Raw genomic sequence first — 27,157 nt, 5'->3', positions numbered from 1 at the left:
TCAGAGGCATAATAATAATAATAATAATAATAATAATAATAATATTTATACCCCACCCATCTGGCTGGGTTTCCCCAGCCACTCTGGGTGGCTTACAGCACACAAACAAAATGTAAAACATTAGACATTAAAAACTTCCTGATACAAGGCTGTCTTCAGATGTCTTCTAAAAGTCAGATAGTTGTTTAAAATGAGCTTGCAGGCATGGCTTGCTGCAAAATGAGGGGACTTCTTTAGTCAGGGCTACCTTACTATTACATTCCTCTTGCAGGCACTGCCCTGTCCTGGAAACCTTTTCTCATAATACGGATGGGAGAGAAATTCATTTCAGTTTGCATTTTGAGGCGAACCTCCCTAAGCTGCATCTTCCGAGGCAATATGCAAACCATTGAAATTCATAGTTCTCCAAATTTTGCAGCATGGTTCTCCAGTCAAGGAACATTTACAGAAATGTATATAGTAAAGTATGCACCTTAGCTGTGTGAAAGGTGTGTGTCTTAGGCACAATTCCATCCAATATGTGTATATTTAGAAACAGTTGCATTAAAATGCTGATGAATGTTTATGAGAACTTTTTTTAAAAAATAAAAAATAAAAATCTGCACACTGATGTAGAATTGTGAAAACTGAACTTCAGGAAAAAAATCAGAAACTGGGAGAAACCAAATTTTTCAGATTTTCCTGTCCCTATCTCATGTGCTCCACCTTAAAACCTCTTCAAGTCAGGGCAGCCCCTCACTTCCTTCTGGTGTTTGGAGGAATACAGCCCTAAACAAACCAAGAGTTATTTTCCATGGCAGAATTGGTTTCTCAGATTTCCCATCAAGTTTGCCCAGATATTTTAACCTTGTTTCCTTCTTTACCACACCTCACAGTGAATCACAACGTCTCTCCTCCACCTTAAAAGTCTCTCACTGAAGCTGCCCTTTCTTCTCATATCTACTCCCTGCCCACTAATAGCGGGCACTTACTCACCTTTCCCTAGAGAGTATATATACACACACAACCAACCTAATGCCTCTCAGCTGGTCTCTCTGCATAAAGATATCACATCAACAAAGAAGGGGGAAAACCAGGTAAGAGAGGAATTCTTTGCTATGGATATTAGTCAACTTTACAGCCAGGACTTGCTGATGCTTGGGAAAGGATGCTTACCTAGGACCTGAACAGAAATGGGGAGATATTTAGGAGGGTCTGCATGAAGCTGTTCTATGACATTCCAGCACAACTTGGTGCATTCACCTAAGGGGACTCTTCCAGGGTGCGCAACCCGTTTCTGTGGTTTGCTGCTAGGAGCGTTGAGCTACACAGTCTTCTTACACAGACATCCTAGAACATGCCCGGCACCCACCTGGTAGTTCTGCATGGCCAGAGATGATCAGGAGTGGAAGGCAGCTTGTCTTTGCAACATCCTCCCTCCTCCAGGCCATGATGGGCATAACGTGGAACCACGGGGCTGCCCCATTCACTCGCAATACCACTGGTTCGCTGTGTACAGTCACACTTTTCTTCAGTCCCTGTTAGCTTGTTTACTCCTGTTCCGGAAGGTGGGACTTGAACCAATGGCTTCAAGTTACAAGAAAGGAGATTCTGACTAAACATCAGAAGGAACTTTTAAGAGCTGTTCTACCATGGAATGGACTCCCTTGGAAGGTGGTGGACTTTCCTTCCTTGGAGGTTTTTTTAAGCAGAGGCTGGGTGGCCCTGTGTAATGCATACTTTAATTTAGATTCCTGCATTGTAGGGGGTTAGACTGGATGATGATTCAATGAACTGATCATCCTGATTGGTATTTTATTTACCATGGACATTGCCACCTTAGATTTCCACTAAAGGGAGGGAGGAAGGAAGGAAGGAAGGGAGGGAGGGAGGGAGGGAGGGAGGGAGGGAGGAAGGAAGGAAGGAAGGAAGGAAGGAAGGAAGGAAGGAAGAAAGAAAGAAAGAAAGAAAGAAAGAAAGAAAGAAAGAAAGAAAGAAGCGGTGTGTGTGTGTGTGTTGTACTTCTGCAAACCTTACAGTTCCCATGAGCATTCTGATATTTGCCTGTTGTTTCTCAGTGGACTTGTTTTGGTCAACATAGCTTTCAGCCCCCACCAGCTGAGTTTGCTATTAGAGGAGGTCACCAAGCTTTTAGCACGTGTAGGTAGACTAGCAAATCAGGGAAACTGTTGTGTGCAGCACACACACACAGCAGCCTATTGGCTACTCAAAACTGAAAAACTGAAAAATCAGTGGAATTTTTATATTGGTGGTTGAAATCAGTGCAGTTTTGAAAAGTTCAGTCTTCTATCTTGATTCAAAATGGCATCCAGTGGTATTCAAATATAGTTCAAAACTTGCCTCTTGATCTCAGGTACCATTTTGTAAAATTGAGTTAAAGTCAATGTGATTTTGATAAGCTTCAGTCCACCCTCTCGATTCAAAATGGTCTCCAATTGCATCCAAATGAAAACTTGATTCCTGTTCTTGGGCACCATCATGAAAGAAAAATGTTTACAATATCTTAAGAGGTGTCCAAAGAGGTGCCAAGAGGTGCACAGTGAACAGGGAAACAACTTCCCCTAAAAAAAGTTTCTTTCAAGTCTAATTTCAGTGGGGAAGGGGAGGTGAATCTGTGGGAACCAGGAAAGGTCTCCAATCTGAATAGCTTTAAAAGGTGAGGGGTAGATAAACCAATGGTGGATGACTATCAGTGGCTACTAGTCATGATGGCTACATTATCACCAGTATCTGAGGTAGCATGCCTCTCAATTCCAGCATTTGGTGATTCTGAGCAGGAGAAACAACAACAATAACAACTTATTATTTATACCCTGCCCATCTGGCTGGGTTTCCCCAGCCACTCTGGGTGGCTCCCAACAGAATATTAAAAACATCAAACATTAAAAACTTCCCTAAACAGAGCTGACTTCAGATGTCTTCTAAAAGTCAGATAGTTGTTTATTTCCTTGACATCTGATGGGAGGGCATTCCACAGGGTGGGTGCCATCACCATGAAGGCCCTCTGTCTGGTTCCTTGTAACCTCACCTCTCGCAGTGAGGGAACCACCAGAAGGCCCTCAGAGCTGGACCTCAGTGTCCAGGCTGAACGATGGGGGTGGGGATGCTCTTTCAGGTATACTGGGCCGAGACCGTGCTGTTGCAGTCATGTTCTGTTTATCTGGGATTCCCACAGGTACCTTGCCAGCCACTGTGAGGACAAAATGTTGGACTAGATGGGCTTTTGGTCTATCAGGGGTCTATACATTTTTTGAATGACATCCCTTCATCAAGACACTATCCTGTTCCTCCAGTTCTTCTAACACTTCCTCATAGGACTTGGGGTTGTAACTGGTGTTACTTCTTCTTCAAGTGTGCCCATTGAAATCTATGGACATGGCTTTGTTCCATTACTTTCAATGGGTATACTCTGAGTAGAACTTAGTTGGATGCAACCCTTGGTTTCCAGACCTCTCAACCACCCTGGTCACCCTCTTTTAGACACAGTTTATTTTGGTAGTCCTCCTTAGAATGTGAACCACTGTTAAAGACCCAACACACTTATGTATAAATGCATGTGGATGAATACCAAGGTACCATGCAGTGCGCACTCCACTTTCTCATGCTCTGCGGTTGCCCATGTACTGCTGATAACACTATTGATAGCTGTATGTTTGCCTAATGTATCTAAAAAGAACAAACACCTTCCTTGTTTTAAATGACATCAGGGTAACCTACGGCACAGTAAATGATGTTAGCAGCTCACAGCAGTGGGTGGAGAACTCTCACTGGTCGGTCATGGGTTTTGGCAATGACATCACTGAGAGTGTTAGAGCACTGAGGTGGGCTCAGTTGTCAAGGGGAACAAGGCAAAATATATTTTGGGGGGGCCCGTCCTCTGTTGGGGAGTAGTGCTGCAAGGCAGCAGCCGTGCTCCAATTGCAGGTGAAGGGAATCTTCGGCTCTCCAGATGCTGCTGAACTACAACTTCCATCAGCTTCAGGAAGGTTGGCCAATGGTCAGGGCTGACTGGCGTTCAGCAACATCTGGAGGCCAAAAGTCCCCCATACCTGATGCAATACAACCTTTTGTTGAAGACTCCACTTAGCTTTTAAAATACAGTGCAGCTGACAAACACAAGGACTGTGAAACCCAAGGTTGGCAGTAGGTGTTTGTTTGACAAATCTTGGGAGGATTCATTGGTGCTGCACAAAACAGCGTTGTGGGCTTGACATCAAGCCCAAGTCTTATGAGGAGGTTGAAGGTAGAACTTTCTGACAGTAAAAGCTGTTCAAGAGTGGAATGGACTCCCTTGGAAGGTTGTGGACTCTCCTTCCTTGGAAGTTTTAAGCAGAGGTTGGATGGCCATCTGTAATGGCTGTTTTAGTTGAGATTCCTTAATTGCAGGGAATGGACTAGATGACTCTTGGTGTTCCTTCCAACTCTACAGTTCTATGATTCAACATTTGTCCTCAGAGGGGTGCAAATCCCTTTATTTGGACACCCTCCTCTTTCTTATCAAAGTTTTCTTATCCATGACCCACCCTGAAATGCAGCAACCTGGTTTCCCTGAAAGCGAGTTCCATATCAGCTTATGAGCACAATAGACACGCCAGTCCTGATAAAGAATAAAATGCCAACATCACAGTACCATTCACTGCCTCTCTCCAGTCTCTGCTTCTCTTATAAGAACATAAGAAGTGTCTGCTGCATCAGGCCAATGGCCCATCAAGCCCACCATCTAATTCTCACAGAGCTACGCAGGTGCCAATGAGAAGCCTGCAAGCAGGACAATAGCACTCTCCCCTCCTGTGGCTTCCAGAACCTGGTATCCAGAAGCATTACTGTCTTAGACCATGGAGGCAGAGCATGCTCCATGAATTTGTCTAATCCTCTTTGAAGGCCACCCAGGTTGGTAGCTATCATTACCTCCCAGGGAAGTAAATTCCAGAGAATGTGCTTTCACCTGTCCCGAATCTTCCAACATTCCATTGGATGTCTATGAATTCTAGTGTTATAAGAGAGGGATAAAAAGTTTCCTCTATCCACTCTCTCCATGCTATCTACCTCCATCTTCTTTAAGGTAAAGGTAAAGGTACCCCTGCCCGTACGGGCCAGTCTTGACAGACTCTGGGGTTGTGCGCCCATCTCACTTAAGAGGCCAGGGGCCAGCGCTGCCCGGAGACACTTCCGGGTCACGTGGCCAGCGTGACATCGCTGCTCTGGCGAGCCAGAGCCGCACATGGAAACGCCGTTTACCTTCCCGCTGGTAAGCGGTCCCTATTTATCTACTTGCACCCGGAGGTGCTTTCGAACTGCTAGGTTGGCAGGCGCTGGGACCGAGCAGCGGGAGCGCATCCCGCCGCAGGGATTCGAACCGCTGACCTTTCGATCGGCAAGCCCTAGGCGCTGAGGCTTTAACCCACAGCGCCACCTGCGTCCCTCTCCATCTTCTTTGCTACCCCTCAATTCAGATGACCATCATGCCCAGCTATGGCAGCTTTGAATGTCTTCCTTTTCCCTTGGCCTGCTTGCCATCCATTCTTGCCATCTCCGTTACATGGTTTTCAGCCGAAATGTTCTCCCCTCTCCTAGAGAGATGTGTTTGCTATGAGGGTGTGACCCTCCTCTTGCTCTCAGGTGCTGTGTGTCCACACAAGGCACATTCTCCTTGCATACGCACTCCTCGCAGCACACGCCCTGGGGTCCTGCCCCAAATTGTTTAGCAAAGAGGGCAGGACAGTCATTTGTCTACTGGCCTTGCCCAGATATTCCCTTGGGTGGGAGCAAATGGGATTGCTATCTGAAATATTGTCAACAAACCACAGGGAGCAGTTAACTATTAGTGACGGAAATTCACCTGCATTTTAGGGTGACTTTCTTCTAATATGCACAAATTTCAGTGCAATTTTGTCCAATACATCTATTTGTGCTAATGCATTTTCGTTCATTATTTTCACTAATAGATACATTTTAATGCACATTTGCCATAGTACCCTAGCAGTGTCTAGGCTAAGGTCCAAGGTATCTCAAACACTCTGTTCTGTCATATGAACCTGCCTGGGTTTTGAGGTCTCCAGGGGAGGCCCTTTTCTCAGTCCTGCTACTCTCACAGCAGTCTTGGTGGGGACACAGAAGAGGGCCTTCTTGGTGGCTGCTCCCAGACTTTGGAACTCCCTCCCTAGAGGAGTGAGACTCACTCACTCCTTATTGTCCTTCTGCTGGCAGGTGAAGACCTTCTTGTTCCAACAGGCCTTTGGGAATTTACTGCTTTTAATGACAGAGCTGGTGCTCTGCTGTTTTTATTGTAATTATTTGTATTGTTTTAGTAGATTATGTATAGAGAGAAAGTGAGTGAGAGAGAATTAATTCTATCAATGCTTAATTTTTTAATGTTTTTAGCAATTCCTATTTTTATCTATAAGCCACCTTGAGTTCCTGTTAGGGAAAAATGTGGGGTATGAACATAGCTGTCAACTTTTCCCTTTTCTTGCGAGGAATCCTATTCAGAATAAGGGAATTTCCCTTTAAAAAAGGGAAATGTTGACAGCTATGGGTATGAATAAATATGTAATATTAGTAATAACATCTGGAGGTCACACCTGCAGTAAAGCTTTAATATGGAGAGACCAAGGGGGGTGAAAAACAATACATTTTTGCAAATTTATTTACCCCAAATAGGGATGGGGACCCTGTAGGCCTTCAAATGCTGTTAGACTCCAAATACCACCAGCTCCAGCTGGCATGGCCCAAAGTCAGGGATGATGGGAGCTGTTGTCCTGCCTGGGAGACAAGGGTTCAAATCCCCCTATGGTCATGAAGCTGACTGGATAACTTTGAGTCAGCCACTGTCTTTCAACCTATCCTACCTCAAAGAGTTGTGAGGGAGAACAATCTGTGTCACTTTGAGCTTCCTTGGAGGAAAGGTGGGATAGAAATGTAACAATAAAATTAAACAAATAAATATCTGGAGGGCCAGAGCTGTCCTCCATCCCTGCTGTATATTATCATGGATTATTTTGGAGGCAGGTCAAGATTGGAAAGAAAAAAGAAAATACAAAAACAAGACCATTGGAACTCACAACCACATGACACACTAGAGTGCCATTTGCCCAGCTGTAACCACCATATCATTTACCTTCATGTTGATTCTTGTTTGCTTTTATAATAATAATAATAATAATAATAATAATAATAATAATAATAATAATATCTCCCAAAATTTTGGTATTGCAGTTGCAGAAACCTTCTCTGTGGGATATTTTTCTTCCATTGACACCAGACCACTTCAGTTCCCAGAATCATGAAGTTGTTTCTTCTCTATCTTTTTGCTGCCTTGATAGCTGCAGGTGAGTTGAGTCATATTACTGAAACCTGGTGGGATGAAACTCATGACTGAGGGTAGCAACTGAGATGTATAACTTGTTCAAAATGCATAGATCAAACAGGAAGGAAGGAGGAGTAGCATTATATGTAAAGCTGTGAAGAAATCCATGACCTGGAGAATGGAAAGCTGATAGAGAGTATAGGAGTAAAAATTGTAGCAGAGAGAAATAGTGACCTTACTGTGAAGGGTCTGCTATAGACTGCCAAGCCAGACATGGACGATGTCTTCCTAGAGCAGATTACCAAACATTCACAAAGGAGAGATATAGTGTTGCGAAAGTACCTGGATACCTATTCAAGGTGCGCTCAAAGACCACAGACGCAGCAGTTGGAGAAATAGAAAGTAAAAATTTTTGCTGACAGCAACAGGTCCAGTGGAGTTCTCTCCCAAAGACTGGATGCTGATCAACAGTTCCATGGGGTTATATACCTTTTTCAGAGATTACATATTAATGCACTGCAGCAAAATTAAACCAATGAGCATGAACATCACCCTTCCTAAATCCTCCTATGTCCCTATAAAGATTACTTCTTCTTTCCATATATTTGCTCATTATATTGGCAATTACTCATATACTATTATCAACAAGCAAAGCTAAAAATCCCCTCTTTGGCAGGCAAAGCAAAACCCCCTTCCTTATCAGACATCCTGTGTCCTATATGGAAAGCACCCAACTCAGACATCCTGTGTTCCAGAACATGTGGTGATAGTGCCTCGCCTTGTGACTATGATGGATGCCTTCCCCTTTCCCCTATATTCTGCAAGCACAGCAAAAATATATGTTTCTGCTAATCCAGCAATAAAGCAGAGAGAGCGAGAGAGACACAGCATTTGATTCTCAGAATTAGGCACTTTTAGCATTAGGCACTACAATGTAAAATGAGGTACAGCAAAGGTGAGGTACTGCAGTATACTTTCTTCAGGTGGCATTGTCACAATAGTAGTCATGGGAGGAGACAGCCTGGAGATAGAGGCTCAAAAGGCTTCAGTCTGCAACCAGCCTTTGTCAGAAGAAGCTGCTCATTGGGATCTGTCCATGGTCCTGAAACTGCATTCTCTGTGGAGTTTGTCATTGGACCAGAACACAACAGTAGAGTCCTGTTGCAGCCAATAGACAATGGCCACACATCTAAACTGCTTTGATAAAAACAGCCACAGCTTTGCCCCAAGAATCTTGGGAGCTGTAGTTTGGTAAGGGTGCAGAGTGTTGTTAGGAGAGGCCCCCATTCCCCTCCCAGAGTGGTTTAATCCAGCATAGCTGTGTGAGGGAAACAGGAGCCTCCTAACAATTTTCAGCACCCTTTGCAAACTGCAGAATTCTTCAAGGGGAAATCGTATCACAACACTATAAATGCATGGAGTTAATGAGGCCTAAATTGTGCTGTTGTGATTGGGTGTGGCGACTGCAGCAGTGTCTCTGGCACATAATCCTGAATTCCTCAGAGGAAGGTTGGGATTAGAAAATAAAGCAGAAATAAAAGAAATAAGAACCAGTGTAGCTCACCATCGTGGTAGTTGCTATTGTTTACTGTTTTCAATGTTATTATTTCCCCCCAGCAAACTCCCTGGAATGTGAATGTAGTGCTGGTGATAAAGAGTGTAAAGGCAACGTTTGTACAGTTGATGATGTTGGAGCATCCTGCATTTCAGCAGCATGGAATTATACAAAGGGTAGGTAGATGTGTCCCTGGGGACATTTCCAGAAAACACTAACAGAAGCCTTTCTAGAAACCTAATTAAAAGGTGTGGGGCGGGGGGGCGGGCGGGGAGGAGGAATGCAGCCATGATCATTATGAATCTGAAGAACACATCAAATGCCAATTGCACTGTCTGAATAGTGCAAACCCACCTGCATATTACAGATGGAATCAGTTATACTATCAAGAACTTGGTTGTACTTACAAGAAAGATCACTGCTGACCACAAGTGTGAATACACCAGTGCTTGATTGTGTGCATTTTAATGAAGGGGTGGGTAAATCTCAGGTCTAGAGGCCAAGGGCAGCCCTCTTTCTCTGGCCCTCCAGTCTCTGCCCAGGCCCCACTCATCCTGCCCAGGCAACACCCTTCACCGGTCCTCCTCCATGCCCTCTTCAGTTTGGAAGCACCCTTGAACTTGTTTGCCTGGAGGTAGAACAATGTGTGTAGAACCCACTGACTTTTGCATGGCTGGAATCTAGCCTAGCGCACAAAGATATGAGTCACGTCTACAGCTCCACCCACTTTTACCCCTGGCCCCTCCCACCCCTAGCACTTGTCAATGATACACTGCGACCCTCAGGCTGAAAAGGTTTTTCCTCCCCTGCTTTAATGGATGGGTGATATTGTTTTGGTCATTGGTTTTAACACGTTATTTGTTATCTCCCTAACTCCCTTCTATTTCCTTCCCCTTTTTTTTGAAACACAAGATTCCAAAGAAATCCCTGCTACCTTCAAAGGCTGTGAAAGCAACAAGACCAGTTTCGATGCATGCAAAGGGGGGGACATTGTCTTCACAGCTGGGAAAAATTTTACCTGGAACTCTGCATGCTGCAAAACGAAAAACTGCAATAGTGGCCCACCTGCAGGTATGTGGGGTCCAGAACTGATTAAGACTGAGTAGGAGTCTCAGAAATGAGTATATCAAATTTATTTTCATATCCCATAGGAGGCAACTCCCAGGGGCCAAAGTCCCTTTGGACTCCTCAATGAAATATTTGAGGAGGCCAGGGTCCCCAAAAGTTAATGAGCATTGTCATTCAAATAGTCTTGTGATTAATTATTTGTGGTAAGGCTTACCTGCCCCCCTAATATTTTATTCAATTGGCACCCCTGTATCCAGCTAACTCCTACTCGCTGTAGACCTGTTGAAATTAACAACCAAGTCTAACTTAATCCCATTGAATTCCATGAGGCTACTCTGAATATGACTTATAACAAACCAGAGCTTGTAAAGACCCCCCCCCCCCAATTTGAGGAGGGGATTTTCAATAGGAAAATTCCATGGGATGGAAGTTTGACCCCTGCATCCAAATCATTATCTCATTTGTTCTTCTTCCTAACAGCTAGTTTTGGTTAAATGAAAATAAACCTGGGCATAAATCAAATTGAACTCAGCAAGGATTATACTGAAGAGACAGTATTTTGCTGTTAAAGAAGTTTTAGGCTATGGTTGCAGCAGGCAAAATAAGGATGCAAGTTTCTATAAAGCCAGCAGAGGGAGCATGTTGCAAATACATTGTGTCTCAGACATCAATAATATTGCATGTTGAAACACAAGAGGCCTCACCTGGATTGGCAGCATATAGCAAATTAGCCTCTCTGGAAAAAATAAAAATCACTCAGAACATCTGTGTGGCAAAAAGGGAAGAAACCTTCATGTACAGCTGATTGGTGCAGTGTCATTGTTTATAGGAACAATAACAAAACAAATAAAAATTGTTTATAGGAGTGAGAATAATGGAAGAGTTATTTAGAATTACAGATTGTCAAATTTTGGTTGTGCCTTAATTTTTGGTCACTTTGAAATCTTACTGCCTCCTCCTTTGAGATTCCTGAAAGGTGGGGGAAGTTATTACACAACACTGTGTAGGGAATGATTTGTATGGGGTGCACAATCTCTGCTGTTCTATATGTCACAGTGTTGCATCTTTGCTGCTTTTGGGACAAATCTAGAAAATAGAATTAATTCTAACAATAATAAACAATAGTAATGATAATGATATACTGCAGACACACTTTTTTATGCAGGCATCCCCTTGACTTTAGCCTTCTGTTTTGAATGTTATGTTATCTTAAAGGGATTGTGTTTTTTATCACATATATTAATGATGCAGGCATATTTCTTTAATGTCATTAATGGGATTGCCAAATTGTATATTTTGATTGAGGATGTTAACATTTTAATGCTTTGCATGACGGTCTTCCATTCTCCATGCACTATTATGGCATTAAGCAGTATGTAAATTGATAAATTGCCGCAAGAAGAAGAACAGAAAAGGAAGCAAGGTGGAGTAGGGCTGAATCGAAACTGCTATTTGGGAGAGAAAGTCCATCTGGCCACCAACTTTTCTCCTCTAGAGTGCACGGATAATGATTCTGTAGTGTGATGGACCTAGGAGGCTGGCTTAAGCTGTAGGGTTCATCTAGCTCAGTGTTGTCTACTGGGGCGGTAGGCATCAACTCCTAGCGCCCAGCTCTTTTGAGCCCTCCAAATTATTATTTTTTGGGGAGGAGGGCAGCCTCCCAATGTTTAGAACCATTAGGGGGGAGGAGGCCAAGTATGGAGCTGTGTAAATTCAGTGGTCGGCTCCTCCTGCTGCTGTGCAGGGGAAGGAGTGGGAAAGCAGCCCCTGGCCGGTGGTGGTGGCAGGAGGAGGAAGACGAGGCTGATTGTGGAGCCGAGCATGGCACAGCTTCAGTGGCTGCTCCCCCTCCTGCCACTGCCACGTAAAGGAAAGACGTGCAGCTCCCAACCTGTGGCATCAGCAAGAGACGGAGGAGACTGGGTGCGAGAGAGGAGGAGATGCGGGCCTTCTCGGTAGTGGCACCTGCCCTGTGAAACGCTCTCCCATTAGATGTCAAGGAAATAAACAACTTTTAGAAGACATCTGAAGGCTCTTTAGGGAAGTTTTTAATGTTTGAAGTCATATTCTGTTTTTACTGGAAGCTGCCCAGAGTGGCTGGGAAGATCCAGCCAAATGGGTGGGGTATAAATAAATTATTATCATTATTATCATTATTATCATTATTATTATTATTATTATTATTATTATTATTGCTGCACCACTGCCACATTTGGCTCCTGCTGCTGCTGCTGCCACCCTGTCTCCTCCTGACATCCTGATGTCATGCGGTGTCCCAACACTGTGCGTGCATCATCCCCCCCCCCGCCAATCTTCTCTGCAAGTTGGCACCTCTGGGTGGGGCTTTGGCTGGCAGAAGCTCCCCAAGGTTTCAGAGTAGGGACACCTCCAGCTCTGCTTGGAGAGGTCGGGACCTTCTGCATACAAAACTGGTGCTCTACCATTCAGTTTGCCCACAAAACAATGGAGGGTCCTGTGGCACCATAATATAGGAACATAGAACATAGGAAGATGCATTTTACTGACTCAGATTACTGGTCCATCATGATCTTGCTCAGTATTGTCTATACTGACCGGCAATGGCTCCCCAGGATTTCAGACAAGGCTTTCTCCCTGCCCCATCTTGAGGTGCTAGAGATCAAATGCAGCACAGATGTTCTACCACTGAGCTCTGGTTCTTAGTAGCATCGGCCTAAGCTCTGGCTCTTAGTAGCATCGGGCAGGACTGGCTCAAGGCAATTTACTGCCTACCCTGAGGGACAATATTGTCCCCCGCCCCCCTCATTCCAAATAGGCACACAAGAAGAGCCTGTTGGATCAGGCCAATGACACAGCTAGTCTAGCATCCTATTCTCACAGTAGCCAACCAGATGCATGTGAAAAGCCAACAAGCAGGACCGAAGTGCCACACTTGTGATTCGCAGCACCAGTGGAGATAGAATGATCTCACTTCAGCCCTGCAGACCAGGTAGCATCCTCCACTGCAACTGAGGGCAGCACCCTAGCTGAGGGAGCACAGGGCAGGTGAAATGGTACACACAGTTCTGTTGTTCAGCATCTCCTGGCCGCTCACTGCAGCTCCTGCCTGAGGCAACTGTCTCACTCTGTCTCATGGGAAGGCTGCCCACCAGTAGGGGAACCATATGCATTGGTTAAAATAGTTCTTGTTTATTAAAAGGACCAATCACAACCCAAGGAAGTGGAAGGCCTGGACCGTTCAGAAAATATTTGATGCCCACCCCACAAATTGAGAAATTCCGTGCCTTTTCCATTTTCCCCAACTACAAAAGGGGAGGGTTGGTGTTGTTGTGGTTTTTGTTTTTGCAGTGTTTCCCCCTCCAGTTCAGCAGTATGTTTCATCACTCATTTCATCACTGTTGCAGTAAACACCAACGTCACCAGGAAGGTGTGCCCCACATGCTTCGTTTTCAGCTCTAAGCCCTGCCATGGTAACAAGACAAACTGTACTGGATCCCAAGACTACTGCCTGACCATTTCTGGGACTTACCAAGGTAAATGAGAACGCGGTACGCTGAATGAGGTTTATTCATCTTCTTTCCATATTAATCCCAAGGAGTTTAGCTTCTCCCCTATTCTCTTGGCAGTTCTACGGTGGGTGAGGCTGGAAGAGAATAACTGACCCAAGTCCAGTTCTTTCAACCCAGACCTTAAGCAGGTCCTCATAAATACTGCACCAAACTGACTCTACAATGGAGGAGTTTAGGCTTATCCACAGGTGAACTCTGTGCCTAAACCCCAACCCTTGTTCTACATCAAAACAAGCCCTCCTGGTTAGGGAATGACAAGCCCATGAATTGCAGTTTCTCTCAGTTTTCAATTTTACCCTTCTTAAGTTCAGTCATATTCTGCATCAGTTTGTGATTGGAAAAAATAATACTCATTGAAATGGATGTGAGAAACTTAGACCCAATAGTTTCAGTGAGCTCATTCTGAGTGGAACTTGGCTGGAGACAACCCTTTGCTCCTAGAACGGGTAGAAGCAAAGGAGACCCAATTGCTCAAATGCTACCACCCATCATTTTAGCTTCCCAGACGTAGCCCTTAAATGGAGCAAAAATACAGAAAGAAATGTCAGTTTAAAACACTTGCAGCTTTCCATCTAGAGACAGTCCCTAAAGCTAAAGACTTAGAATTTGCTGTTAGAATTTGCTGTTTCCTCAGCCCAATGTGTCTTTCTTTTGTATCCTGAGACCCACCATGATCTCCTCAAGTTTCATTTGGTTCCCAAACATATCCTTCAAGTCCCTTGGTTCCAAATCCACAAAACTACTTGGGTCTGAGTCCTAACTGCAGACTTTGCCCATGCACAATTTGACCACCTATTCCTTCCCTGTACAGGCTGGGTTTAAACAAGTTAACCCCACAATTCCCCAATTAAGCTACATGCAAGAATTTTATTTTCCACAGCTGTCAATTTCCTTCACAGCAGGGATGATACTATTTCTTTCCTGCATTGTCCTTTTGCAGATTCTACAGTTTCATCTCAGGAATTCTTTGGGCAAGGCTGTGCTACTCAATCAGCAAAATTCCTTGTCAAGGGCACCAACATGACCTTTGGAGAGATGAAAATCTCAATCGCCACCAGCCACATAGAGAAAGCGACTGATGGAGGCAGCCTGGTACATGGGAGCATTGCTTTCACCGTTCTCCTGCCCTATCTCCTGGGGCTACTGCTGGACAAATTCCTTTACTGATTTCATTTGATTCAAGGTGTCTTCCTCAGCAAAGCTGGGAAAAGCACCTCCAATGCACCGTTCCCGAAGTTCTGGCTCCAGCATCTGCTAATGTCTGCTTGCAGGCTTGCATGTGATTTCAAAGAGCAAATTAGTTAAATAAAGGGGGATACTAATGCATCCGTCTTTGTGTGTATTTTTGTGTATGTGTGGTGTGCATGCACCCCTGTGTGCATAAGAATGTGTAAGTTGGGAATCTATTTGCCTGAGGGATGATGAATGTGTCATTGGCCCTCCAGATGCTGTTGGATGTCCATCAGACCCAGCCAGAATAGTCAATGATCATGAACTGTGTCTAACCACATCTGGAGAGCTGTAGGCACCCCATCCCTGCATTGCAGAAACATTATGCCTCTCTACTCAGAAGGGAGTCTCATTGGGTTGCTTGGGATTTGCTCCCAGGTAAGTGTGCACAGGATTGCCGTGTTAGCTGTTTAAGTAAATACATTTTAACTGATTTTAACTGATCAACTCAAAGTTGCATAGATTTTAATGTACAGTGGTACCTTGCGTTAAGAACTTAATTTGTTCTGGAGGTCCGTACTTAACCTGAAACTGTTCTTAAGCTGAAGTACCACTTTAGCTAATGGGGCCTCCTGCTGCCACCGTGCCACCGCCCCACGAGAAAGAACATCTGCAGTGGCTGGCTCAGCAGTCGGCAAGCCGACTTGCTTCAGATCTCCAAAGTGCAAGTTGTAGCCTTTTCCAACTGGGTGCATCACAGACATTTCTCCAGATAGACTCCCCAATTTTGGACCAGCTTAAAACATACAGTGGCACCTCGGGTTAAGAACTTAATTCGTTCCCCCACTTCCGGAGGCGGCGCGAACGGCAATGGCGGTCCTCTTCTTGTTGTGAGGGGGAAGCTCCGCGGAAAACGGGTCGTCCGCTACGGCGAAGCGGAGACCCGCATTGGAAACCCACAGGTAGCAAGAGCCTGTGGTCGTGGGACTCGGCGGGCGCCAGAAGCGGCCCCAGAAACGCAGAAGGGACCCCGTAAGGGGCTCCGGAACGTGGAGGGGGTATCACGGCGCTGTGAGTCGATCGCTATTCCCGTGGAGTGAAGCCGCACAGCCGCTGTCGGTGAGCGCTGACCTTTTTTCCTGGAAATATTCGATCTTCAAAAAGCAACAATCCGTGAGTAAGAAAAGACTGTAAAATCTGAGCCTAAAATTATTATAAATTCGGCTAAAAGCGGAGAGATATAAACAGGAAGTCCGTCTTCCGCTGCCGCTTAAACTTCAAAGCAAAAGATTTTGACGTTTGGAGCCTTTGAAGAGGCGTTAAAAATAACTGATCTGTGCATTCATTGAAGCTGCTTTTGTGCAAAGTGAGGACTTTACCTATCTTTGTGATTTATTCTTTTTATTTGGACTGTGCTAAACCTCTTCTTCTGGAATTACAATTTTATTGAGAGGCCTAGGTATTTGGACTGCCTGAATAATAGAGCTGTCAGACTGCAGACTTTGACACTTTGTAATTGGGGTTTGTTACAACCTGAGTGTCTATGGACTGGTTATATTGAAACATCATTCTGGGCACTTGTTAGAGACAATGTAATGCCTTTTAAACCAACTCTGCTAAATATAAGTTAAGTTGAAGATTCCTGGAAACTAAATTGGACTTTATTGACTTTTATTGACTTGGCTTCTTCCCTCAAGATATTCTGAGCTCCCTCTAGAGGATTTTGGATTTACAGTTGTGACTTTATTTTACTTTCTCTTTCCTTTCCTCCTATTTGACTGTTTACTCTCTGGGCTGCTGCTTTCCCATGGGAACAACTTAGTTTGACCTTGATTACTAGACAAAACTGGAATGAGTGGTGCAAAAAAAAGAAAGAGGCTAGAGTAAGAACTAGACAAACAACCTTAGCCTTAGCCTCACAGGCACGTAGATCTTCTGTTCCTACTCTGCCGTCGGCAGGGGGAGAAGAAGCTGAGCAATTACAGTTGGAAGATATGGCTGCAGGAGCATCTGGTTCAATTCTAGAGAAAATCTTTGAAAAATTGGAATCTCTGGACAAGAAAGTGGACGAACAAACGGCCAAGATTGACCAAAATTCAGCCTGCTTAAACAAAATAACTGAACAAGTGGCTCTGAACGTACAATCAATTGGACAGTTATCTGAAGCCACTGCAGAAAATCGCAAATTGGCTGAGGCAACTAGCCAAAAAGTTGAAAATCTAGAACAAGAGGTGAAACCACTGCACAAACAAGTTAGCGAGCAACAGATGTATTTGTCTATGATAGAATTGTGGAACCGGGAAAATAATTTAAGATTGAGGTCAATACCAGAACTTGAACAAGGAAATTTAATTGAGTTCCTGACTAAAGAATTTTCTAAATTCTGGCCTTTAGAGGAGGAAAAGGATTTTAAAGTTGTGTCGGCTTTCAGACTTGGAAGGTTGGCAAGGAAAGACAAGCCCAGAGATTGTTTGATAATTCTGAGATCGAAGGAGGAAAGAGATAAAATACTAGGCCTACACTACGAAAAGTCACTGGACATTTGCATGGTTTTATATGGGGGTCCCTTCAAAAGCAAACATTAGAGAGATAGGCTTCTCCTTCAGAGGCAAACCAGAGGCAGAATGAAAACAATAACCAGAAAACAGGGTACATAAGGCTGGTCCTGAAGAGTGTTTGAAGTGAATGTTGAGAGGGAGCAAAAATAGGTTGGTGACATTCAGGAAGACATGACTAGGGGGAGGGGCAAACATTTTCAGTGACATCACATGCAACACACTTGTATGTGCTCTTCCCAGAAATCTGGTAAAATAGGGGCAGTGGAAGAATCAGGGAAGAGCAGAGTTCCAGGAAAGCAGCTATAAACAATGAACTAGAAGTCTTAGTAAAAAAAGCAAAACCCAATTTGGGGAACATTTGGGCCTGGCAAGCTTGGCCAATGCCCAGGGGTCATGGGAGTTGCAGTTCGGCAACATCTGGGGGGCCAAAGATTCCACACAACTGGTGTACACCATCATCACCGTGTCTCTCCTTTACTTCTGTGTCTCCTCCTGTGAGTGATCCGGACTTGGGTCCTGTCTAGCATCATTAGTTGATCAGCATTGTCAAACAACCAGTTCCTTATCAGTTTGCCAGCAACATTCCCCCGTGCCTCAAATCATGGTGCTGTTTTGTCAATGATTTGAGCACCCCAAATTATTTAGAAGTGCACTAGTTTGCAAATAATCCTAATGGTAATCATAATCAACATGAACCAACATGGTCTTACATTCTTTCATTTTCAGTGGGGCTGTCCTGCTAATCTAGCCGAATCCTGAACTGAATCAGGCCATTTTTTTGTAAATTTGTGCCTAATAATAATAATAATAATAATAATAGCAGTACACTTCAAAGCAAGCTAATGTGGAGAATTGGATCAACAGAAATAGCTACATCAGTGATACCACTTCCCCACTGGCTAAAGGAGATGGTCATGTCACCTGGTTTGTCATTAGAATGATTCTGATTAAAATATATTAAAAAACTGCATTTAATAATTAGACTGTAGAAGAGTTTGCCATAATCATTAATCATATTATCTTTTGATTCCCTATCTGCCTTTAAAGGGGAGAAGTCTTGAACCAGTTCTTTCTGGGTATTCCAGTATCTGTTAATAACATCTATTAGGGAACTATCTGGGAACATCCTCACTCTAATTTACAGTCCTTTCCAGAAAATGAATCAGTGCCCAGCTCTTTCCAGCTATTGCCACATACCTCCTCTCCTTGGCTTACAAAATACTCCAGCTAAGAGCTGTCCTTGCATTGGTATCACTCTGCTCCAGTTTTGGCCCTTCAGCTATCTGACACCATGAAAGCATTCCTGAGCTCATGCCTCATTTTGGTTCTGCTTCCTCTAGGTGAGTAGAAACCAGAAGTCCTGGGTTTTAATTCTTTTATTATTTCTAGAAAGGGAACGGGTAGTGGACATGAAACAGGAGCGGGAGGCTTGTGCCAGGAACTGAGGCAAAATTCAGTTTTGCTCATATGTGAAGGCAAATCGACATAACCCACACTTTCTGGAACAATACTCGGACCAAGGCACAGCCGCCCTTCAAAATTAACCAACTGTTCTCCAAATTTCTCAAAGCATTTATTTAGCCAAGAAATGTGTACAAGAATGCATGTATTTCAGTAAAGTGTGCACGAAAATGCACGTGTTAGAATGTGAATTAGCTGTGGCCAAATCTTAGGTCCCCCAATTATTAGCTGGGGCAATCAGAATAAGATCCATTATTTGACTGCTGATTCAGGACCCTAAACTGTGTTTTATATACGGAATAAAATTCACGGCATGTAATGCCTTGAAGGAGAATATTATGAAAATGATATATAGGTGGTACATGACCCCAGTCAAGCTTGCAAAAATATATCACCTGTCTGATAATAAATGTTGGAAATGTAGAGAGGCTGAGGGGACATTCTTTCACCTCTGGTGGACATGCCCAAAAGTGAGGGTCTTCTGGGAAATGATCTATAATGAACTAAAAAAGGTATTTAAATATACCTTTGTTAAGAAACCGGAGGCCTTCCTCTTGGGCATTGTCGGCCAGAAGGTGTCAAAGAAGGACAGAAGTTTCTTTATGTATGCGACAACAGCAGCAAGAATACTTATTGCAAAGTATTGGAAGACACAAGACTTGCCCACACTGGAAGAGTGGCAGACGCAATTGATGGATTATATGGAATTGGCTGAAATGACTGGCAGAATCCGAGACTTGGGAGAAGAAACAACGGAAGAGGACTGGAAGAAGTTTAAGGACTATTTACAAAAACAATATAAGTTGTATGAATGTTAAGTATCTGCACGATTTAGAAAATCTCAGTTCCAGCAAATAGATTTTGTAAAATAGAAAATTAAGTTATAAGTAAGAAAAGGTCGAAATTTAAGGCAACAATATGTTTAAATTTAAGGTATGAGTAAATGATAAAAATTATCTTAAATTTAGAAGTATAATATTTGGAAAGTACAAAATAAGGTATAAAACAAGGTAATAATTTGCTGATATTTTTAATATAAATAATGCAGGGTAAAGGAGATGTGAGGAAGTCCAGTTAGTTATATATATAAAAAAAATTGTATTGAATGGTTGGTTTTTTTCTTTTTCTTTTTTCTTTTTTCTTTCCTTTTTTCTATATGGTTTTTTGGTGTATTTGTTCTGGCTTTTTTGTGTACTATTTTTTGGGTGAAGGGATCTTGTATGTATATTGTGTACTATGAAAATTCAATAAAATATTAAAAAAAAATAAACTGTGTTTTATATAATCATGTTTAATACAATCAACTTTTTATTTCTGTTCTGTGTATATCGCAATGTTCTTTTTTTTTGCTATGGCTGATGGCTGACGCAAATAAAGTTTCATTCGTTCGTTCATTCATTCATTCATTCATTTGCTCATTCTTGGGTCCCCAATCAAATCAGGATGCAGACAGCATGGATTTAGGTAGCCCTCAGTTGCTCCGGATTGGATTGTGCGCACCCAGAGTGAGCATGGGCTGTGATTCAGTTCAGGCTCTGAATCATCCTAGGTAAGAATGTGGCCACTCCTATGTACTGCATCGGACTTTGAATCTGATTGGGGTGGCGATGGCCGTAGAAGCTCTGCACAGCCCTATATATTGGTAAAAATAGCAGACAAACAATCATTTCATTAAGGAACATTGCTTTGCAAAAACATGTATATTAGGCAAAATTGCATACAAACATGTGTAAATCAGGAGAAATTAGGACATTAAAAAAATCAATGAAATTGTTGGAAATGTGGAGAACTGAACTTGAGATTGGGAAAAATGTGAAACTAAAAGAAACAAAAATTGAGAGAACTGCCCATCCCCACTTGTGGCCCACCCTATTCTGTAGGACTCTAAATCCCATCAGCACCAGCCAATATGGCCAATGGTCAGGGATGACAGGAGCAGTAGTCCAATAACATCTGAAGGGCTGTGGGATCTCCAGCCCTCAGCTATAGCAAGAGGGTCAAGAATCTTTGAGGGTCTTTAAAGGGAAAAGGTGAAGGGAAGGAAAAAGTCTGCATAGAGACTGCCAGTTGCTTTAGTAATGAGGATCAGTGCATAACCCTTGCTGGCTCTACAGATCCTTGTGAGTAGAACTGCCAATCAACCAAGAAAAAAAAGAGAAACAGCTTGCTAGGTTTCTACGTCTCTCCTTCTGGCAAGATCAGAGAAAATCAATGGGGAATGCTGGTATTTTCTTTGAAAACATTAAAGTTGTGTTTTTTTTTTTTTTTAAAAAAATGGTATTCTACTCATTAAACATTACAGAATCAAAAAGAACCACACCTAATTATTTCAATTGCAAGCTTGTACAAAACAAAGCGTAGCACAGAAGCAAGGGAAGTATCCATCAATGTAATAGTACGAGCTCTCTGCTCTTGTGCATTTCCTTGCTTTGTATGTAAGAACACAAGACTAGCCTGCTGGATCACACCCAATGGCCCATCTTTTTTAAAAATATATTTGGTTTTTCAGAATAAAATTTTACAATCACATATCCAACATACAACATAAAAACAAGATTCCAAAGAATCTCCTGGACTTCCCTCCTCCCCTTTGTGGGTCCTATTGTTAATCGTTTCCTCCTGCATCTTTGATGAAAATCCAAATCTCATTTCCCTGTCCATTTCCATTACACTTTTACATGTCCAAAATTCAGCATTAAACTACAAGTGTTATTCCAATCCTACTAACAATTTTAGCTGTTTGCAATGGTTTTAAGATAAATTATACATTTTCCCCACCCAATGACCCATCTAGTCCAACATCCTGTTCTCACAGTGGTCAGTCAGATGCCTATGGGAAACCAAGAAACAGAACACGAGCACAGATACTCTCCCCTCCTGGTTTCTAGCAACTAATCAATCCCTGTGAATATGATTGAAAATGGTTTCCCATATACAGGGTGAAGAACACTGGGGATAACTTGTCGCTTGGCAAAATTCCGTGGTGTTCCTGAAAAAGATCACATCCCGTTTCAAAACTACAGTGTGTTCCAATATCACATCACAGGCTCTCTGAGAAAACATACAGATTCCATTTGTGCCAGTTTCCACATCTCACTAAACCGGTTGTTCTCAAGTGTTGGCTGAGGCTCCCATCCCTGACTTATAAAATCCCTTTGTGTAAGCTCATAGCTGTATCCATTGCCCTTTTTGGAACAGATCTTCTTGAAGTCCTCCCTAGCTTTTGATCATCGCAACACCATGAAGGCTCTCCTGTGCACAGGCCTCCTCTTGGCCTTGTTTTCACTAGGTGAGTAGAAACCAGACATCCTGGGTTCCAGTAATTTACTCTAAAACAGGGAGTGGTTGGTGGAGCTACAGCAAGGAGACTGAAAAGCTAAGGTGCTCTTAGAAATGAAAACTAGCAGATGGCCAAAGCAGTGACGAGCAGGAGGATTTGGGAAGCAGGGCTAGCATCTTGGAGTAGGGAGAAAAAATCAATTACTATGCAGACAACTAGAGTTGCCATATGTCTGGAATTTCCTGGACATAGGCGGAAAATGGCAGCAGAAAACAGTGTCCGGACAGAAATCTCTGAAATGTCCGGGAAAATCCAGACGTATGGCAACCCATGTTGAAAGTCTAGATAAAAAAGCTTAATAACTTTTGCGTCCAGATTTTCACTTTTTGAAATATGGCAACCCTAAGATGACTATGTTTGGAATTGTGGCTTCTGGGTTACAGTGTCACAAAACTGCTTGTTTCTAGAGCCTTGGAAGCTGCTGTTCTCTGAGGGACAAGGCTCTTTTTCCTATGCTGCAGCTCTGTGGATGGTTTCCTTAACCCCACTGAAGCTGCAGGGAAAGGGAAGGGAGAACACCTCCTTGGGGGCGAGATGAGAAGAGGAAACAAGGAGAAAACATGAAAGGAATGAAGCGAGAGGTGGTTTCTCCAGCCAAGCCAGCAATGCCTTCCCTGTAGTAGTGGGGGCGGCTATTTGGAGATGATTCTTACTTGGCACACACACACCCAGAATGCACAGAGCAGAAATACAGGAAATACAGGGCACAGTATTGAATCAACACATAGCATTTTACATTGAAATCTGGATGATCCTGTATTTTAAAGGATGGGGGGCAACCCTATACCAAAGTGGGTCTATTTAATAAATGATAGTAATATTTGCATTCTCGTTTTGTATTTTTATGTTGTGAAGCACCCTGTTATCTCCTGATGAAAATTGGTATACAAATTTAATAAACATTGGCACACACACACCCAGAATGCACAGAGCAGAAATACAGGAAATACAGGGCAAACTGTGCCCTGTATTCAATCGATGGGGGGCAACCCTATTCCAAAGTGGGTCTATTTAATAAATGATAGTAATATTTGCATTCTCGTTTTGTATTTTTATGTTGTGAAGCACCCTGTTATCTCCTGATGAAAATTGGTATACAAATTTAATAAACATAAACGACAACAACAAGCAGGGATAGCAGTTGGTAGAGCACAAGACTCTTAATCTCAGAGTCATGGGTTCAAGTCCCACATTGAGCAAAAGGTTTGGGAAGACCTTTCTGACAGTAAGAGTTGTTTGGCAGTGGAACTGACCATCCTTCAGAAGGTTGCGGCCTCTCTTTCATTGGAGGTTTTTAAGCAGAGGTTGGATGGTCATCTGTCATGGATGCTTTGGCTGAGATTCCTGCATTGCAGGGGGTTTGGACTAAGGGACTGTTGTGGTCCCTTCCGACTCTATAATTCTATCATTCTAATAGCATCTGCCAGCACTGGCTATACTGTTTGTCTGTAGCTGTAGGGTAGGTGTCAGCCCTAGATTGCTCTGCTGGGGCACATGAGCCGGGGAAGGTTCCCAAGCATCCTAAAAACTTATTCCAGACCTAAATGAGTTGGCCTGGAGTTGTGTATTTGTGGATATCCCAGTACACCCCCCTGGATGTTCTACTTTTGTTTTAAGAGCGAACAAAGGAACCTTCCAACCTCTTAATGAAATATAAGGTAACTTTGCTGGCAGAATTGTACCCAGCTTCTGAGAAAGAAGGAAAGCCTACCAGGAGATGGGATGATTGATATAAACTTGGTGCTCATTTATTAAACATAATTTCCATTTTCAAATTCTTTATTAAACTGAATTGTCTTAATTCAAAATAGGTTAACTTGGTTTTCAAAGTCGAGGGAATCTGTCATTGTCTCCCATCTTAAGCCCAAGACCCTCTGGCTCCAAGGCTCAAAAGAAGATGTGTTGTGGTGTATGTTAATAACACTGAGCCTTTTTGATCCCCTTTCTTGTTTGTAGGGGCACCGCTACAATGTACAAGTTGTCAGTATGTTCTGAAAAACTATTGTGAAAACCGAGAGGCACATAGCTGCCCAGCTGATACATGCCTCAAAGGTGTTCTGGATAACAATATATGTGAGTAAGAAAGGTTTCATTCTTTCTACTGAATGTGCACACAGCCCTTTTCAAAAGACACCTTCCACACGTAGTAACTGCATGCTGGGAAATCAAAGAACTAAAGTGAGGTCCATGCGTGAATCAGACCTAAAATACACAGAGCTGTCATTCTTCATCCTGTAACCTTTCATCACAGAAGGAATTGTGGGGACTGCCATATTGCCAGTCTATAGCTTTTTTAATGTGTTTGTGGGAGGTGCTATTGGTTTTCATTGTTATTATTATGATATGTATTTTGTGTTTTCATTTTGCATTTTAATGCTGTAAACTGCCCTGTGATCTTTGGATGAATAGTGGCATATAATTTTAAGTAGATAGATAGATGCTAGATAGATGCTAGATAGATGATAGATGGATGATAGATAGATGGATGATAGATAGATAAATAGATAGATGATAGATAGATAGATAGATAGATGATAGATAGATAGATAGATAGATCGATAGATAGATAGATGATAGATAGATAGATAGATGCTAGATGCTAGATAGATGCTAGATAGATGGATGATAGATAGATGATTGATAGATAGATAGATAGATAGATAGATAGATAGATAGATAGATGATGGATAGATAATAGTGCCAGTTCCAGGTGGGGGTGGTGGCTTGTGCAATGTGCCCCCAACAAGTGACACTGTCATTTTTTTGTCTCCACCTCCATTATTTTCCAACATCCCTAGCTAGGAGTGCCTTTTATCCCCTTTGGATGGTGCAGCAGCTGTGGTCACTTCTGTATTTAAAATTCCTCCTTTGGCAACCCTATAGCTTTGAGAGTGCCACAGTTAATGCCAAGGCAAAGATGATTGACTTGAACCTCCTTCCTAATTCTCTTCCACAGTTTCTCAGTACAGAGAGCAATTTAATTACAGTGACTGTGTTGACTCCCAGGAATGCCACCCAGGCTATTTTGGCTTTGCTACAGCAATGAGGAAATATTTTCGGGTGAAGTTCTCCTGCTGCCATTCTGCTGCATGCATTGAGGATGGATTCGGATGTAAGTACTGTTGGGGGAATATCGGGGTTGAAGCCAGATATCCTGGGCTGCCTGAAATGTCCAATAGAATCCAATTGCCAGTAAAATGGGGCATTTAGGTGAGAATGTCAGCACAATCTCATCTAGCAAGTAGCAAGTAGTGACGGGTGTTGCACCAAGCATGAAAACAGCACAAGCATTTATACACTTATAAGCAAAGGAACTTCCACATGCTACTAACTTTTGCTGGCTTCTAACTTATCCTGGGAAAATTTGTTGTCAATTAACCTTGGGGCAGGGAAGAGATAACAGCAAATTTCAGCATGGGCAAATATAGCAGCATTTTTATTTCATTGCCTACAACAACCCAGTAGCATCATTCCTAACAAATGAAATTGTTAATGGTATTGATCACAATGAAGATGATCAGAGTTGATTGCCAGTCATAATTTACCCAAGAATCAACTCAAAAATGGTGTTCCTGGCCACAATTTCAAATAGATGGAAGGTTGGCAAGGTCTGTCTCCCCCACCCCAATTGTTGTCATATTGTAATCACAAGTCCCCCTTGAAACTTTTATATTAGATTTTCCCATCTGGCACATTTGACTGCAGTTGTAGAACACCCTGGTGGATGTCATAATCCTTTATACAAACTGGAAACTAAGGGCCAGAATGGACTTGGCATGCCAAAGAAAACAGAAATCTAACCAGATTTCATTTTGACAGTGCATCCTGGGAGATATGGTCCTCTGGAGTGCCCAGTCTGCTTCTCTAACAGCACCGCTGATTGCGAGAGCATGACAGCCCGCAGGTGTCCTTATAAAGCGACTAAATGTATAACCTTTGGTGGTATTATGAAGCAAGGTGAGTAGAACTGCAGATCAGTACAGGGGAAAACAAGCAGCTGTCAGCCATCAACTACCCACCCCCCTTTTGGCCAAATATGAAGAAAGCAAAGGGAGGAGGGAGATGTGTTTTATTTGAGGGGAAATATTTAATGTTTTCATCAACATGAGATTTCCTTGCTAGAAATGAGTTTGGGGAAATATATCTGTCCCTGATTTCTGTATGTGAGAAAGAGAAATAAAGAGATAAAAGAAGGACCCTAGGAAGGTGGGATCTCCTGATTATCGGGGAGGTACACAGTGTTGGCCCCAGTCCTCAGTCATTGGCATGCTTTTGGCCTCACTCACAGACTGCCATGATCACATGCAAACAGGCATGCAAACAGCTGTCGTTCCCATTTTGAGTTTCCCCAGGCCCTGGAGGGATGCTATATTGTGGGCCTTATGGAAGATTCAATTGTTAGCTAAATTGACATGTGTGAGCTTCACCCAGTAGCCTGGATCTAGTCAGACTACCAAGACAAGGAAGAAAGGTAAAGCAGGGCTTGTGGAAGACATCAGATGCAGACTGTTCTCAGGTGCACTGACCCTGACATTTGTCCAAAGATGCCTGACCCTGATGCCAAGCCTGACTCATATTATCCTGCTGCACCTTTCATTTCAGTGTCTTTTTTTGAGTGAAAATATATCTTCTGAATATTCAGAGAACATAACTGGGTTGGGGGTAAAGGGGGACACATGAATCCATTGGCCCTGCAAATTGCATGTGTGTGCTGGGTCCTGAAATCAACCCTGACTCATATTATCATTCCTCTTTTTTCCAGTGGGTAAAAGTGAAGTGGCAGCTGCTTTCAAAGGATGTGCAACCCCAGATTTTTGTAATTACATAACAACAGTCCCCAAAGGAGTAATGCAAAGTTTGAATAACTGGGTTTCTTTCAATGTCAACCGAGCAGCATGTTTTGATGCCCAGTCATTCCATACTTCTGGCCTGTAGATGTGCCCTTAGTGGGACTTAGGAGGAAACTGCTCCCAGCGGCGGGGTGTGGGTGTGTGGAAGATCTCTGAAGATGCTAAAGAGTGAGTGTTTTTCTAGAAGGCAGATGCAAGAGAGCCGGAAATTGGGGTTTCAGAGCTCTAGTTATAGAAAATATGACACAGGAGTTATATTTCCATTGAATGGTGATCTGAATAAATTCATAAGGCAGACAAA

General features: G+C 43.0%; 2 protein-coding genes across 4 annotated transcripts; both read left to right on the top strand.

Moving 5' to 3' along the window:
* Window positions 1–941: 941 nt before the first annotated feature.
* Window positions 942–14,803, top strand: LOC307222787 (phospholipase A2 inhibitor and Ly6/PLAUR domain-containing protein-like). Its single transcript, XM_079988263.1, has 6 exons — window positions 942–1,076; window positions 7,216–7,328; window positions 8,924–9,037; window positions 9,774–9,932; window positions 13,313–13,441; window positions 14,418–14,803. Exons 2-6 carry the CDS (start codon window positions 7,283–7,285, stop codon window positions 14,642–14,644), a joined length of 675 nt encoding a protein of 224 aa, XP_079844389.1. The 5' UTR covers window positions 942–1,076; window positions 7,216–7,282; the 3' UTR covers window positions 14,645–14,803.
* A 2,387-nt stretch (window positions 14,804–17,190) lies between these two features.
* On the top strand, window positions 17,191–27,157 carry LOC307223338 (phospholipase A2 inhibitor CNF-like). Of its 3 annotated transcripts, none has more exons than XM_079989284.1 (6): window positions 17,191–18,545; window positions 21,865–21,955; window positions 23,963–24,079; window positions 24,963–25,118; window positions 25,826–25,963; window positions 26,769–27,157. In XM_079989284.1, exons 2-6 carry the CDS (start codon window positions 21,907–21,909, stop codon window positions 26,939–26,941), a joined length of 633 nt encoding a protein of 210 aa, XP_079845410.1. In that variant the 5' UTR covers window positions 17,191–18,545; window positions 21,865–21,906; the 3' UTR covers window positions 26,942–27,157. The 3 variants fall into 3 exon arrangements, with proteins under 3 accessions (XP_079845410.1, XP_079845412.1, XP_079845411.1); XM_079989285.1 differs by lacking the exon at window positions 17,191–18,545 and adding an exon at window positions 21,715–21,839 and having other exon boundaries at window positions 21,887–21,955; XM_079989286.1 differs by lacking the exon at window positions 21,865–21,955.

This window comes from Podarcis cretensis (assembly GCF_951804945.1).
Source record: "Podarcis cretensis genome assembly, chromosome: 8".
NCBI classification, from domain to species: domain Eukaryota; kingdom Metazoa; phylum Chordata; class Lepidosauria; order Squamata; family Lacertidae; genus Podarcis; species Podarcis cretensis.
The sequence above is the reverse complement of the archived record's forward strand: the minus strand, read 5'-3'. Positions and strand labels throughout refer to the sequence as shown.

Excerpts from the sequence above, each read along its gene's own strand:
- LOC307222787 (XM_079988263.1), top strand. The coding sequence starts at position 7,283 with ATGAAGTTGTTTCTTCTCTATCTTTTTGCTGCCTTGATAGCTGCAG. Across the intron at positions 7,329-8,923 it reads TGCTGCCTTGATAGCTGCAG|CAAACTCCCTGGAATGTGAA; the intron begins GTGAGTTGAGTC and ends ATTTCCCCCCAG. Across the intron at positions 9,933-13,312 it reads CAATAGTGGCCCACCTGCAG|TAAACACCAACGTCACCAGG; the intron begins GTATGTGGGGTC and ends TCACTGTTGCAG.
- LOC307223338 (XM_079989286.1), top strand. The coding sequence starts at position 18,497 with ATGAAAGCATTCCTGAGCTCATGCCTCATTTTGGTTCTGCTTCCTCTA. Across the intron at positions 18,546-23,962 it reads TTTGGTTCTGCTTCCTCTAG|GGGCACCGCTACAATGTACA; the intron begins GTGAGTAGAAAC and ends TCTTGTTTGTAG. Across the intron at positions 24,080-24,962 it reads TGTTCTGGATAACAATATAT|TTTCTCAGTACAGAGAGCAA; the intron begins GTGAGTAAGAAA and ends TCTCTTCCACAG.